The 16,640-nt window shown below is 43.0% G+C and overlaps 1 protein-coding gene across 1 annotated transcript in view; it reads right to left on the bottom strand.

Moving 5' to 3' along the window:
- Window positions 1-15,408, bottom strand: part of LOC143848149 (lipase class 3 family protein) — a 37,062-nt gene extending 21,654 nt beyond the window's left edge. Inside the window, exons 1-3 of the mRNA XM_077357034.1 lie at window positions 14,648-15,408; window positions 13,876-14,073; window positions 13,391-13,663 (exon numbers count right to left, since the gene is read on the bottom strand). Of these exons, the coding sequence (XP_077213149.1) occupies window positions 13,391-13,663; window positions 13,876-14,073; window positions 14,648-14,977 (801 nt within the window). The 5' untranslated portion in view covers window positions 14,978-15,408. The remainder of the gene's footprint in view (window positions 1-13,390; window positions 13,664-13,875; window positions 14,074-14,647) is intronic.
- Between the last annotated feature and the right edge of the window lie 1,232 nt (window positions 15,409-16,640).

Below are 16,640 nucleotides of genomic sequence, written 5' to 3' on the forward strand. Positions count from 1 at the left end.
AAAGGAGTCGTCAAGGCCTAAATCGTGGCTACCGACCTCACCTGGCACACGTGGATGTGGTAGGAGTGTAGGACTAGGTGTCACAGTGCATCTGGGAGGTACCAGCCCTACATGCTCACTGATCTGGGTCAGTGCAGCTCTAATATCACCCAGCATGTTGGAGTGCAAATCCAATGTGGCGTCGTGGCCTCCGTGTTCTACTACTAGGCCTATCCGGGCTGGGCTCAATCTGGACCTTGATGTGTAGCATTGGCCCCATTAGTCATGGATGAAATGGTGTGACCCGACGTTCTAGAAACAACTGACTCCTAAATAGAGATTAAGACGATCCTAGACAATCAAGATAAATGGATGGAAATGGAAGGAGGGCAGCAAGGGCACTAGCTGTAACAGCAAGGTGGTTTGGAAGCGGGTGAACTGCTGTAGCAGCAGTTGCACACTTGCACTAGCTAGTGCAGGGTGCAGTGGCAGAAATTACAGGGATAGCAGCATGGAAAATGTGAGACGGAGGGGAAGAAAGGGAATAGGACCTGATGTTTTGCTGGTATACAGCAGAGATGGAAGACAGCAGCTACAACCGCCAGCTGTCACAAAAAAAGGGAGGTCAGATCAGCAAAGTTGCTGATCATAGAGTGCAGGGAGAAGAAAATAATGGTTGTCAGGTGCAGCTAGAGAGAAGTGCTAGCCGACAGCAGCTGGGTAGACCAAGGGAAAGGGAAAAGAGGTAAGCAAGGAGAAAAGATGAGAATGGTAACTGAGGATGTTGGCTGAAAATTAATGGGGGGACTGCCTGCCGACAGCAGGGCTGATGAAGAAAAAAGCACAGGACGGAAAGTGGAGGAAAGAAAGGAGAAAGAAGGGCAAAGAAAGAGAGGAAAGAGAAGAGAGGAAGGTCTAGGGAAGAAGAGGAGAGGGGGAAAAAAGAAAATGCTAGTGGGAGAGAGACAGATAGGAGAGCACCTTGCAGCTGGGTGGTGGTGGTGTGTGTGTGTGTGTGCGCATGTGGCTGCTCCATGATTCCAATAATTGGGTTTTTAGTGTCTGGGTTGGGGTTTTATAAGGGATGGTTGGATTTTAAGTGGTTGACCTTAAAGTCCATCAATGAGATAAAAGAACATTTTCAAAAAAAATGAGAAAAAAGAACTCACTTAATTGATTTAAGTGAGGGTATGTGTGGGCCATAATGAGTGACTTAAGAAAATGAATAAGGGGTGTGGGTAGGCCGCTGTGTGAGCTAGGGGATCAAACGGAAATAAGAGGGGAATGTGATGTGGGCCCTGGGTGATGTAAACAGCCCGACAGATAGAAATCCCAAAAATAGAAATAAACCAAAACTAATCAAGTTTCATATGATAAAATTTGTTGAGAGAAGGAGATGAAGAAGTGAATGAGTTGAGGGACTCTCCCCCTCACTCAAGTATTCAAAAAACATTACAAAATCTTACCTTGGTCTTGGAATTTCTTGGATCTTCAAAAAGAAGACTTTGTAAGTCCGTTTTAGGGATTGGCGACTTCCCCATTCAATGACTTTGGCACTGGACATTCCCAAAATGGGTACTATCGGGTCGGGTGAATTAGATAAAAGGCGAGCCCTACTAATACAATAGTCTACGGAACTAAACGAACTACTTACTCAGCTATTGAGAGACAAAAAAGATTCGGCTCGTAGGCCTAAGGGCATATCGGTTGAAGTATATTCTTCTTTTTTATCAATAAAAACTAGGGTTGCAACTCGGGTCGAGCGGGTCGGGTGAACCGTACCCTACGCATGAACTGATTCGGGTCGGGTCGGGTTTATTTTTTTTTAAACCTGAGATTCCTAAACCCGACCCTACCCGAGATAGTTTTTCGGGTCGGGCTGGGCCGGTTTTTTCTACAGTCAATACATGCATCCTAGAAATTTAGAAATAAAAAAAAAGGCATTCTTGAAGCCAAGAATCAATGTCCATGAAAGCATAATGTAAAGAAGAAATGATACCCCATACACTAAGGTAGTCCGATTATCTTGCTGCTGTAGATTGGATCGCTGGTAAAAGTTGCAACAGCAACACAACAAAGGCAAGGAGTAATACCTGCAAAGTTCAGAGACAAGGACTGATTCATGAAAGACTGATTAATGTCTAGCAAGAGGCAATATCAACCCTTTGTTTTTTTGAAGAGGAATATCAACCCTTTGTGTTATATCAATGATCTTTCTTTTTTTTTGTACAAATACCATTAACTCAAAGGGTGGGGAGATTTATAGAATTTCAGCCAGTGGGCATAGAGGTCAAAAGAACTACAAGTATTGGAGTCCATCCTGCATATTGTCCACGGTGATAAGCACCTTTCAGGGCTGCTAGATAGCCTTCGATAACATGCCAGATACCAGTGATAAAACTGTTGGAAACAGCTTCCACATCTCCACTCATAGATTGTGCCTTTGCTTGATGATCTTCAAAACAGAGTCTTCAGGCCAGTCAATTTTCAGACCATCTTTGTTCATCTTCATTCTATGAATTGTTTGCACTATAGAAGCAGATTTTCTAAATTATCAGAAGTTGAGAATATAAACCAAAATAGCTCTGAGAATCTATAGACCTCCTTCTAGCCCGAGTGAATGGCCACATTTGTGGCGCCAGTATGCATTGACCTAATCTACGCTGGGCTTGAACTAGGAGAAAAAACGAACTGAAGATTGAGAGAGAGAGATAGAGAGAGATGTTTCTAAGGCTTTCTGTGCATAATAGTGAGTTTTGGAGAGGAGACTAAATCGAAACGATGGGAGTCTTGTTCATGCATGTGGACCCCACTTGTCTATGGGAAATTGGGAAAGGCGAGAAAATGGTAATTTTGACACGTGAACAAGGAACTTTCCAATTTTCTAGGCTATATTTTGTAGTATTTTATAATAAAAAGACGGTAAAAAAGTAACATTGGATTCTCGGTTTTTCTGCCATTAAACCGGTACTCACGAATGCGGGATAAAAAATATAACTAATAACAAGATTTTCTCGGGTTTTCAGGTTTTTCCTTACTAAACCCGACCCAAACCGAAAAAACCTCTGGTTTTGAAATCTTATACCCGACCCAAGACCCACGCTCTTTAAACCCGGCCCATGCATTCTTTGGGTCGGGTTGATGCGGGTCGGGTAAAACCCGACCCAAGTTGCAACCCTAATAAAAACCCCTTCCCAAAATATTTTGAGTGGAGAACTCTAAATTTTTATCTTAGAAAAAATATCAATATACCTGGACCGATATGGATACTTGGGACCAATACCAATAAAAATACTAAGAATGGAATTAATGATTATGAAATAATTAGAGAAACATACAATGACCACTATGCACTTATGGCATTACACGCACAAAAACATACTTCTAACACTCCCCCTCAAGCTAGAATGTAGATATTATGCATTCTTAACTTGTTACAAATGCCATTGAACTTAGCTTTGCTCAAGGGTTTGGTGAAGGTATCAGCTAGCTGATCTGCTGATAGAGTGAAGATAGTGCATAATTCAACCTGATGGATCCTGTGACGAATGAAATGATAGGCCGCCTCGATGTGCTTGGTACGCTCATGAAACACCAGATTGTTTGCAATGTGGATAGCCGCTTTCTTGTCACATTACAACTGGGCTGGAGAAGGTGAAGGGAATCCAATCTCAGATAGGAGAGAGCGCAGCCAGATAAGCTCACTACAGGTATGTGACATAGCTTTGTATTCTGCTTTACCACTATACTTAGAAACATCATTTTGTTTCTTACTGCGTCGGGACACTAAGTTACCCCTAACAAAAGTGCAATAGCCAATAGTAGATCTCCTTTCAGTTGGTGACCAAGCCCAGTCAGCATCACAAAAGGCTTCCAACTTCATATTGCTATGTTTCTTGAAAAGTAGCCCTTTTCCTCAAGCATTTTTCAAGTATCGAAGAATCTGAATCACGGCTGCCCAGTGTGAAGTACGAGGGTGACTCATGAACTGACTAACAACCGTTACTACATATGAAGTAATAGGGCGAGTAACAATGAGAGATATGAGCTTCCCAGCAATTCTTCTAGATCTACCAGGGTCCCCTAATAAATCACTCACTTTAGAAAGAAGTTTTGTATTTGAATCCATTGAAGCATAAGCTGGTTTTATTCCTAAGGATCTAGTCTTATCTAGGAGATCCAACACATATTTCCTCTGTGATAGGGAGAGAGAAATACCCGAGTAGGACACATCAATCCTTCAAAAGTTTCGGAGGCGACCAAGTCCTTTGTATAGAATTCTTTTTGGAGAAAATTATTCAACTTTGTATGCCACATGAGTCACTCATTGTAATGATAATATCATCCACATACACTATGAGGAGAACATGGCCAGCATCTGACTTGTGACCAAGGTTCGGTTTCGAACCCTGCCGAAATCGATTTTTTTCTTTTACATTTCGGTCATTTAGGCAAAAATGACCAAATTTCAGCCGAAATTAAACCCGAAATCTGAAATTTAAAATTTTCGATCCAAACTGAAATCCGAAATTTCAGTCCGAAATTTTGGATTAAAGCCAAAATTTAAAACCATGCTTGTGACTAAACATTGAGTAATCAACCGCACATTGCTTCATGCCATATCTCATGAGGGCATCAATAAATTTCCCAAGCCAAGCTTGGGGGGATTGTTTTAGGCCACACAATGACTTGCGAAGGCGATAAACTGAGGTGGTCAACTTCCCATGAGAAACAGAACTAGGAGGTTGCTCCCTAAACACCTCCTCAACAAAATCACCATGGAGGAAAGCATACATTAGGTCAAGCTGGTATAATGGCCACCCACAGTTAATTGCCAAAGAGAAAAGGACACGCACAGATGGAATTTTGGCAACATGAGAAAATGTCTCAGTATAATCAATCCCATAAGTCTGAGTGTAGCTTTTTGCAACCAACCTCGCTTTAAGATGCTCAACCGTCCCATCAGGAAGGTATTTGAAGGCATAAATCCACCTGGAACCAAAACGATGGGTACCCAGCGGAGGAGTCCCTATATCCCAAGTGTGATTCGCCTAAAAGGCGGTCATCTCATCATCCATAGCAGCACGCCACCTAGGGTGAGCAAGAGCTTCCTGCAAGGACTTAGGCAAGAAAAAAGAAGACAATGATGACAAAAAGCTGTGAAATGTAGGTGCAAGATGGGTCATAAGAGACATAGAGGAGATCGGATGAGCCGTAGTACGCGAGCGTGTACGGGATACAATAGGGGAATCTAAATGGCTATGACATGAAGGAGGCAATACCTGAGAAGTGGACGCCGGGACCTCAGGTGGGACCAAGGTTTTAAATTTCGGTTTCGATGTCTGTTTCGGTCACCACCGAAACCGAAACGTTTCAGTTTGGGGCAGAAATTTCGACCGAAATCATGTAAAAATATAATTATGATTTCGTTTTTTTTTAATTTCGAAGTAAATTTAGGCTATTTTGACTGGAAATTTTGGCTATTTCGGTGAATATTTAATAAATTTCTGTCGGAATTATAACATTTGGGTGGACTTTTTTTAAATTTAGATGGAAATTGTGTAAAAAAGGCTAAAAACAAAATTTCAACCGATGACATTTCAGTGAAATTTCGGTGACATTTCAATGAAATTTCGTCTAAATCTTGTAAAGAAATGAATTCATGTACATTTTGTTTCGGTCGACCGAAATATTTCAGCCAAAACGTTTAATTTATAACCATAGGTGGGACGATATGGGCTCAGGAGTAGCTTGAGGAGTAGCTTGAGGAGCTGTAGGTCGAGATCGGCGCTGATATACCTGCAAGGGAGCAAAGACCTGAAGAGGAGCAGGAGAGGAAACCAAGGAAGCACGATTCGTTCCCTGGACTGGGGAATCGCGATACCGTGGAATGCGGATCCGATTCGGGAATCGGTTCGAATCCCCGAAAATTGGGAATCGGGGTTCGAATTCGTCGGAACCTCAATTCCCAATTTTGGGAACCCAAATTCCCAATTTATGTGAACCCCGATTCCCACTTTATGGGAACCCCGATTCCCAATTTTTAGAACCGTGATTCCCAGGCAATTCCCCGCGAATCCCCGACGAATCCCAACTCCCCAGCGACTCCCGACGAATCTCCGGCGAATCCACGATTCCCGCTCCCAACCATCCCCAGAGCCTTCGATTCCCGCTTTCGACTCCCGCCCTGGCAACCTTGGGGGAAACTGACTGATCCTGCAATGGGAGGGACAGAGGAGCGATCTGGTCAGGGAGGACAGGAAGAGGAAGCAGAACCGGTGACTTAGTAGTGGGAGGAACAGAACTAGTAAACTATGAGGCAGATTCGAAGAAGGTGACATCGACGGAGACAAAGATCCGACTAAGTTTATGACTGCAACGCTTGCAGCCATTCTGGGCACGAGAGTACCCCACGAAAACAAACATTGATGCACGTCAGTCTAATTTGTCCACACCTGGACCCGGGTTATGGACAAAGCAAACACACTCAAATAGCCGAGGAGTAATAGGAAAGGGTTCTCCCTGAGGTTGTAAGACCAAGAAGGAAGATTGGTTTCCTAGTACGGAAGAGGGAAGACGGTTAGCAAGGAACCAGGAGGTGAGAATGGCATCGGTCCGATACACTTTAGGAACATGCATCTGAAAGAGTAATCTGCGAGCCATGTCAGGAAGACATCTCAACTTCCTCTCGGCTACACCATTTTGTTAAGAGGTGTATGCACAAGAGGATTGATGAATGATGTCATCAGTGGCTAGGAAATCCTGAAACCCATTTGTCGTGGAAAAATACTCTCACAATATCAGTTCGCAAACACTTGAGAAGGAAGTCATATTGATTAGTAATTTCAGCATAAAAGGTGTGAAAGGCAGTAAAGACTTCAGATTGATTTTGAAGTAAATACACCCATGTCATTCGAGAAAAGTCATCCACAAAGATAATGAAATATGTATATCCAAAAAATGACTTGGTCCTCGAAGGACCCCATACATCAAAATGGACCAACTCAAATGGTCTCAAAGCTCTACTAACAAGCCTAGGAGGGAACGACACACGATGGTGTTTCCCAAGTTCACAGGACTCGCACTGAAATGGATGTAGGGTAGAGGAGACAATGGAGGTCTGCTGGAGTCGCTGGAGAGAAGGATGACCAAGACGACAATGCCACTTATAGGCATCGACGGAGCTACGCAAAATGGTGGGAGATGGATGGCACTGAAGGTGATAGAGGCCGTCCAACTCACGACCCAATCCAATCGTCGCCCCAGTCGAGAGATCCTGAAACAGACAGTAAGAAAGGAAAAATGAGACAGAGCAATTCAGGGCTTTAGTAGGCTGACTCACAGATAACAAGTTAAATGAAGATGTAGGAACACACAAGACCGAATATAAGGTAAGACCAGAGAAGCAGGATTCGTACCTGGAGTTGGGGATTCACGAATCCCCGAATCGCGAATCTGAATCGTGATTCGATTCGAATCCCCGATTCTGGGGAACCCCGATTCCCAATTTATGAAAACCCCGATTCCAAGGCGAATCCATGCGAATCCCAACTCCCCACGACTCTCAGCGATTCCCCGACAAATCCCCGTCGAATCTCTGGCAAACCCACGATTCCCGCTTCCAACCATCCCAGGAGCCTTCGATTCCCGCTTTCGATTCCCGCCTTGGCAACCTTGGGTAAGACCCTCATGGGGTGAAAGAGTACCAATACCAGAGATGTGGGCTTTAGTCCCATGGGCAAGAGTAACAGAACGAGAATGACAAGGGAATGACTGAAAAGGGGTACGGGGATGAAGAGTTACCAGTCACATGGTTGGATGCTCTAGAATCAATGAACCAGGTGATGGAGCTAGTGAGGAAGGAAGCAGGCGAACTACCTGACTAGGCAACACCCGCAGTGGGTGGGCAGCTGTTAAGGCAAAGGCGCTAGAGCTCCTCATAATCTGTTCTGGTGAAGTGAAAAGGATCATCTGGAAGGCCATGAGCAGAAGTGGCTGATGTGAAGTGAAAAGGATCATCTGTAAGGCCATGAGCAGAGGTGGCTGATGTGCCCTCAGGAGGGTCAGTAACAGAGAGATGCGCGGCCCAGGATGAACGGAGCTCAGGGTGATGGCCCTACCTCTGACAATGAGTGCAAAATGGGCGTCCACGGCCACCAGTACCACGACCACCGCAAAAAATACGGCCACGGCCTCGACAGCCGCGACCACGACCAAAGGAACCAGAGCCACGGATGGAGGTATCCCCATCATCATATGTAGCAAGGGTCAAGCCGTCACTAGGAAGAGTAGTAGACAAACAGGCAGGAAGACACTGCTGGACATACGAGTAAATCTCTGTGAGAGAGGGGAGGGAGCCCAAGCCGATCAGTTGCTGCCGAAAAGGTAAAAACTCCAGGCCCAAGGACTCGAGATAATGGACCGCTCTAAGCCGGTCCCTCTGACGAGCAGGTATGGCCAAATCAGAACTGAGGGGCATAAAGGCGTCCAACTGCTAGCAGAGAGGGAGACAAACCGGCAGTAGTGGGTGGAGAGAGATAAATCCCAGGCTCAAATTGAATCCACTCTCAATATGTGAGGCAAATACGAGTGAGGATATCAACCCCAGAGAAAAGAATAGGAATGTTGTCCCAAATATCCTTGGCCGTCGCCAAGTACATCATCGGTCAAGCTGGCGCCACCGGTCATAAGTCGGGTCAATGGAGAGGGGAGGACCACGCTAAATCAAAGAAACCCTACCCCGAACAAGGAGACATGTCTCAACAGCCCGACACCGGCCAAGATAATTGGAGCCGTCGAGGTGCTCTGAAGTTATCTGAGTAAACGACTACTAGAGAGAGTAAACAGTCGAAGTATAGCTCGAAGAAGGAGCCGATGGTGGAGCAGCAACACTGTCAGCCGCCGAGGGGCTGGCAGGAAGGTTCGAAATAACCGGAGGATCCATCTGACGAAGAGAGACTCACACCACACCGGAAAGGGAAAGAAAAAAATAAAAGATAAGGAAGTCACAGAGTGGACCTCAACATGATGCCACGGCTCCGATGAGAAAAGATAATGGCAAAGGCCATAAGAGGACCATCTAAAGGAAGGTGAAGAGAATGAGGCTGGGTCAAAAACACAATTCACACATCGGAGAAAAGGAACATAAACCGTGGAGGGAGCTTGAGGTGGAGGACGTGGTGGTAGGTTTAGAAGGTGAAGGAGGTGGAGAGAGAGAGAGAGAGAGAGAGAGAGAGAGAGGCGAACGATAGGGGAGAGGTGAGAGAGAGTGGGGCCAAGAAGAGAAAGAGAGAGCCGAGAGGGAGAGAGTGAGGGCAGAGAGAGAGAGAGAGAGTGAGGCGAGAGAGAGTGCTGAGAGAGAGGGTGAGGGCCGAGAGAGGGGGTGAGGGCCAAGAGTGCGAGAGGCGGGAGAGAGTGAGACGCGAGAGAGAGGGGGAGAGAGATAGGAAGGGGCTGCCGAGGGAGAGAGGGAGGGAGGGAGGAGAAGGAAGGGGACGGTGAGGTCTAGGGCATGGTTGGGGAAGATAGAAGGTGGAGGGGATGGGTCTTCAATGGAGGTCCCTAGGGCACACTAACCCTAGGGCTCTAATACCATGCTGATAGAATGAGATGAAGATGTGAATGAGTTGAGGGACTCTCCCCCTCACTCAAGTATTTATATTAAGAGAGAAAACATGCAATGACCACAATGCCATTATGGCATTACATACACTAAAACATACTTCTAACAAAAGTAATATGAGCTCCTCAAGTCTAGGTGAAAAAATATATCGATCAATCTTCGTGTGGTCATGTTCATTGTTCTCAAAGTAATTAATATGAATTATGAATTGATCCCATGGACCCCTGAATAGGATCCTTCACTAAAACGTGCAGTATGGAGAACCACAAAGAGAAGTCCTCCTCCATGAACTCATTGCAAGTTCTAACAATGAATTTCCCTATGGGAGAAATTGCAAAGAAATTCAACAAAGAGTCATCCTACAGGCGAAATCTTTCCAAAGAAGTTGAACAAATACTCTCCCAGGTGGATGCATTCCAAAGAAGGTCAATAAGAATCCTTCAAGTTGACTCTTTTTCAGAGAAGTTCAGATACCTCCTAAATTAGTATTAACATGCAACTGCAAAATCATCTTTAACATTCACAAAACCTAGAGCAAATACATACTAGAAAATGAATGAGAACTGCTACAGAAACTAAAGTGTGAAACAACCAATTACTCCAAAAGCTTAAGCTGATGGAGATGGAGTTATTTAATCTCACTCCCCCTCACGTGTAGCCCCTCTTTCTAGGGTTGGCCTACACATGGCACATGTAACCCCTCTTTTGGGTTTGGCCATTGCATTTGGATTTTTGCTATCCGTGAGTTTTGAACTCAGGACCTTTGGCTCTGATACCATGTGAAACAACAAGTTACTCCAAAAGCTTAAGCTGATGGAGATGGCATTATTCAATCTTTTATACTTGAACATAAAGTTAATCAATTTAAAGTGGCTTACAATTCCTAATGAACCTTTAACTAACATAAGACATATAAATCAAACTAACAAGTCTTCAACTGTATTTGATACCTAAAAGAGAAGCATAATTTCGTGAAACTAGGTCAACCGTCCAAAAGGGGGATCTTCGAAAGGGGTTCTTTCTCATAGAAGCTCATCGTTTAGTGCTAGTATATCGTTCGGCAACCAAAAACTCCTCTGAGCCACTTCTCCCGTATCTGCACCTAGCTAAAAGACTTTGGAATATGCCCCAAGTATCAAAACCTTTCCACAACTAGTCCTTTTCAACTTTGAGTCGGAACTCCAAGCAAATCGGATTCTTGATAGAGGAAGCAGCGCCCTCGGTGACTCCCTCTCTTCGTTGAAACCCTGGAACGCAATGCTCACCTCGACCATGGAGGCCAGATGGATTAAATTCTATGATATCCCGCTAAATGCATGGACCCCATCAACAATTGAGGCTCTAGGGAAGCAATTTGGGCAGGTAATCGAAGTTCAATTGACGAGTAACCATGACCATTTTTATTCTTAAAAAAAAAAAAAAAAAACCATGAAAATTGCATGAATTATGCTTCTGCAAATGTATTGTCCTCGGAATGGAAGTATCAAATTCCCTTCATCCACCTTAAGATAGGCTCAAGAAGCTTCTTAATAAGTACTGAGGACGTAGAAGAATGAATGATAGCCAATGATAACCAGTGCTCAGTAATCAACGAAGACATTTCCAGTTTCTCTAAAGTAGAGGAAGATAAACTCAGTTAAGGCAGACAACAGCCAGAGAAAAACCATTCCGCGAGAGCAAAGGAAAAGCTTTTCCGTAAATGGAGGAAGGGAGGAAAAAGAGCCGTTGGTGCAATCAAGGATCAAATCGCAGAAAACAGGGACTAGTACATCGAGTCAAAAAAGAAAAACAGTTAAATCTAAACGAATGGATTTTCATAACGTACTAATACCTCGAATAAATGTCTTACACTCGAAGGCTATCAGTATCGTACCTTGGAAAGAAAAGAACACGCAATCAAGACCTTTGATGGGCTCAAGGAAACCCACTGAGAGCCCCATAAAGATAATAAAGAAAATTAATAGGGCCAGGAAGGATATGCGTCAATACTGAAGGAAACATGTCTCCTAGCTGCAGAATTTGAATAGCTGCCGTAAAGGGGAAGTCTCAGTTTTGAGAAGTGGCGTTCAATCCCAAAAATATAATCATTGCCTCAAGCCTCCGACGCTTCGGGCCATTAATGGAGGTCTTTCAATCTTTAAAAGGATGCTCCTGGGTCGCAAGAAAACAAGAAAGAAAAAGAAGAAGAAATTTCCTTTTGAAGTTCTAAGTCACATGGAAAACCCAAACTCATCACGTAAAGGCAATGAAGATGACAAAATAAGGGAAGAGGAAGATTGAGTAGGACGAACTTACAGATGACTAAAAAATCACCCAAAGTTAAAGAGAGAAGACTTTATGAAGGGCCCCCAACTCCAAGGGAGCTTGAGATGGAAATCTTAAAGAAGGATTGGAAGCAATTCAAGGCCGACGCCAGAAAAAACATAGAATAGTTCTTTCTTCCAACTGGATCGAGACACGTAAAAGGAACCTGTATCCTAAAATACAAGCTACTGTTTTTTAAGCAGGAGAGAGAGAGAGAGGAAAGGAGATTGCAGTGGGAAGCCCGGCAAAGGGCGAGAGAGAGAGGGTTGACGTAATTCCTTCTGGGAAATTGTCGACATGTCAAGCTGAGGAGGAGGTCAGTTCATGGGATGAATCAGCCGACTTCCTGGCTTTAGGGGATGTGTTTGGGACTCGGCAGGAAGACCAACCAATAACGGAAAAAGACAAGGAAGAGGACGAGGACAAAAGTTGGGTCCAGGAAAAGGATGGGTTCCCTAATCCCAGTCCTGAGAGAATTTCTCCCCTCCTTTTGCTCTTGTAGATATCTTTTTGGTTTATTCTTTTGTGTTTCCTTTTTCTGCTTTCTGGTTTTTATGTCTTCTGGTGTGAAATCCTGGATAGGATCTTGACGAGTTTTTTTTATGGTTTCTGGATTTGGACGGCTTAGCTTTATGGTCTTAAGAGGCGTAGGAGTTTCAAGGGATTAGAGAGGAGTTTTATTATCTTGAAAGAATAGTTGTTTAGTTGGTTCATTATACTCTCCAGAAGAAGGTATTTTCTCAGGCTGTTAGGTGTTGTTGGGGCTTACTTTGTTGGGTCGCTACATTTTATTTGATAAACAGAATTTGTTAAGGGCAGGGTCCCGGCAGTTTTTCTTGAGCAATAGTTTTAATTGGAAGATAGTAAAGGGACATCAAAGTGGGCTTGAGGAACCTTGTTCTTCGTTGCTTGGGAAAGCTTTTCCTGGATGTATATTCTTCCATGTTCTGAGTTACTAGATGAGCAAGGTGTGTGTACGAAACAATGCAGACGCTCGACTAATTTCGAACCACTTATTAACTTGCCATTGCTGAAGGAGCCCTTTTGATATAGTATGCATTGTCTCATCTAATTGGAAGAAGTTGATGGAGATTGGGATGGGTAAAGTGGATTGATTGGGTTGGCACTATGATGGAGATGTATTCAAGATCCCTATTGGAGATTGCAAAGGAGTTAAGTGTTGGCTGTTAAGGAATGACCAGGAATTTGGACAGATAACATCTTTTGACTTTGTTTAAGGTTTTCTTTTCTGGACATTGGAGCTTGTTCCAATGTTTTTCATGCTTGTAATCATGGGGGACTCCTGATCCCTTTCTCATGTAATTATAAGTATGATTTATAAATATTAATGTCAATTTAAAAAGAAAGAAAAAGAAAAGAGAAGCATAATTTCCAGCGGGTGAGATGGTGATCTAAAGAACTGCAAAAAGTAGCAAGTTACAGGAAATTTATGGCCCTCATATTGATCAATAACATGACATTCACCTTGATTTTGTAGTCAGGATAATCACCAACAGCTTTAAGAAGGCAAGGAGTAGTAAGCTTTGCAATCCAACGAGCTGCAGCAACCATCCCACAATGTGCATAGCCCAAAATCAAATTGCTGACACCACCTTCATGTAAAAGTAAATGGTGGAAGGGAACAACTGCACCGGTTGCTGCCGTCAGTGTGTCCTTAATGCTGTGTGTGCCCCGAATCAATAAAAGAATACATTTTGAATGTCGATCACATAATATCGCGAAAGCAGGCTTCAGAAGCTGCACAAATGAGGACAATGATTTTCACAGCAGTACTGTAATTTTTATTTTTATTTTTGAACTGGTAAAAATCGACTTTTCATGGCAGTACTGTAGATGTAAGCACCAAATGATGCAACAAAGTGGTTTTATTACTAAATAAATCATGGATACTACCCCTATTTCAAGAGGAAGAATAAATCTAGACAAAGAGTGTTTCTAACAATACGTACCCCTGCCTTTGGTTCTTGAAGAAGAACATCTTCTTGGGAAAATCCAGCAGACTCCAAAAACACAGGAAATGGCTTCTTGGAGAACAGAATGCAAAGGGTCAACAACCTTACATGATGATTCAACTCGACAATAATTTCAGCGCCTTGAAGTTGTACACAACCACTTCCAGCATATACACTTGCAACTCTAAGGTTACCCTGCAACAGTGTGTAACTCAATCTTCAACATGGGCTCAATATAAAATTTAAGCAAATATCATTCCCCTAAAAAATATTGTAGCATTATAAATAAAAGATTTGGGCTACTTATTTTTTATTTTTTCCTAACCTCTTCATCATAGCAATCAGATTTGGGCTACTGATTGGCACTATGTTTTGATAATTGCACAAACTCAGCTTGTCTGTAACAAACTTTGACAGACGCTTAAACAATAAAGACAATATGGGTAAGTGAAATTATCAATTTTTAATTACTCTAAGTCTGTAACAAACTTTCGCAACTGCTTAAACCATAAAAGACAATATGGGTAAGTGAAATTATCAAAATATGGTATTGCCAACATCAGTAGTCAAGATTTATCTCCACTTTCTCGAGGAGGATTACAGACAAATAATACATGTAACTATCAAATCATTTATCTACCCATCATAAGCTATCCGCCAAGAAGAAACCTAACAAATTAAGCAGAAAAAGAGAACCAATGAATAAAAAAAAAGGAAATTTAACAATCAGAAAACACCCACATCAAAGACCATAACAAAATTCTATTACCTGCCTCCGCATGAGATAATTGATACCGAAAGCCAAGTCACCAATCGGCCATTTACCTAGGGTTTCAGAATAAGTAAACCGGAGAGTCTCCGACAACGTAGCCATAGATTCCAACCACGTTGCCGGAGCCTGTGCCGGTCTCCGGCCGATCTTCCTCCTCCCTGACCGACTCAATTTCGAAAAATCCCCTTCCCTCTCATCCTCTCCATCTTTCATCGATAATTTCTTATTCAAAACATAATACAGAAGCATCGCGGCACCAGCAGCAGTAGCCATGGTAGCTGTTGCCATCGAGAAACCCAAAATCCCCGATCTATCTCGATATCTCATGAAAAAACCCTAGAAAAAGCCCTAGAATCGGAGATCTTGAGAGGGAGAAGCATATGCGTAAGATAGGAGGCAGGAATAAGATCCATTTCCTGTAAAATTGACGGGAAATGGAATGGGAAATGGGAAATTTTCTGAGATTTGGGGATTCGGAAAACCTGAAATTGAGAATCGGAAAATCCACTATCGGTCATGAAAAAACCCTAGAAAAAACCCTAGAATCGACGATATTGAGAAGGAAAGGTATTTTTGTATGAGAATGGGGGGAAGAAGAACCATTTCCTGTAAAATTTTACTGTAAATGAAGATGAATCTTGGAAATTTTTTCCGAGATTTGGGGATTTGGAAAATCTGAAATTGGGATTTGAAGAGTCTGTGTTAAAATCGAAAGCGTTTTGGCTTATTTTCTTCTCTATTGAGATTCTGTTGCTTCTCCTTTTTACTATACGCGCTTATTCGATTGAGCAAGAAAGGTCAAATTACTAAAATATCCCTGACTTATAACTTATTGACGAAAGGATCCAATGATAACAAAGATGACTTTGGAATAAGAATGGGCCCGGATTAGTTAAGAATGCAGACCAGCCCAAGACCACTCTTGCTCCGTAATTTTATTTAAGAAAAAGTATTTTATTTTTTCTAGGGGAATTGCTAGAGTCCATAGCAAAAGGCATTTTGTGGCCGGTTTGTCGCATGTCAGACCAGCTACCTCGTGAATGGAGACAAAAGCACTTGTCTTTATTCACGAGGTGGCTGGTCTAACATGCGACAGACCAACTTCGAAATTTTGTGATGGACCCTAGCAAAACCCTTTTTTCTAGAGGCTGTTTCACTTCCACCACTAAGTGTGTCACTCAAAAATGAGTCTCCGGCTACTTTTCAAAGGGCTGAGATGAATCTTCATCTCACTGAACATTCTTTTAATCCCAATCATTCAAAAAATAGTGGAAGGCTCATTTTTGGACTGTGCTCTTTAGTTGCAACGGATTTCTCTAGGGCATGAGATATGCTTTAGTGGGGAGCATAGGGATCTTTCCTTGCCCTAGGTGGATTCCCCCTAATCTGGACTTGTTCAAGTTGGAACTTCAATGGATCGAACTTGGGTAATCCATGGTCATCGGGAGTTGGAGGCCTTTTCTTAGAGATGAGAGTGGTGCCAAAAAATGGGTTTTATTTGGTCTAATTGGTAGAGCTGATTCTAATGGAACGGAGCTTAAAGCAGTCCTCCAAGGTATAAGATTTGCCGATGAGAGTACCTCGTCTTCGTTTGGTTGCTCAAAAGCTCGGCGGCCGTCGGAATTTGGTTTGGATTTGGCATGTCATTCCACATTTGGTTGCCAAAATGCATTGGACTCCCATTGATTCCCTTGGATTTCTCTCATGTAATAATTGCTTGCCTCTTTCTTGTCCCCTTCTTCCAAAAGCAAAAAATTATGATTGAAGTTTCTAGGGAATAATGCTCTCTCTATCTCTCTCTACCCTCTCTCTCCTCTCTCCCTATTTTGATAATGACACCCCCTACTTTTTCTCCTACTCTCTTACTATTTGCCGTAAAACCAAACACTACTACACAATTTTCCGAGGTAATTCTAGGCAAATCCAAATGCTTGTCTCCTACCTTTGACTTCCTATTCCATTACTCTCTGGGCCACTCCAAGCAACCACA

This window comes from Tasmannia lanceolata, unplaced genomic scaffold (assembly GCF_043159265.1).
Source record: "Tasmannia lanceolata isolate RefF3 unplaced genomic scaffold, GAP_Taslan_0.1 ptg000002l, whole genome shotgun sequence".
Classification (NCBI taxonomy): domain Eukaryota; kingdom Viridiplantae; phylum Streptophyta; class Magnoliopsida; order Canellales; family Winteraceae; genus Tasmannia; species Tasmannia lanceolata.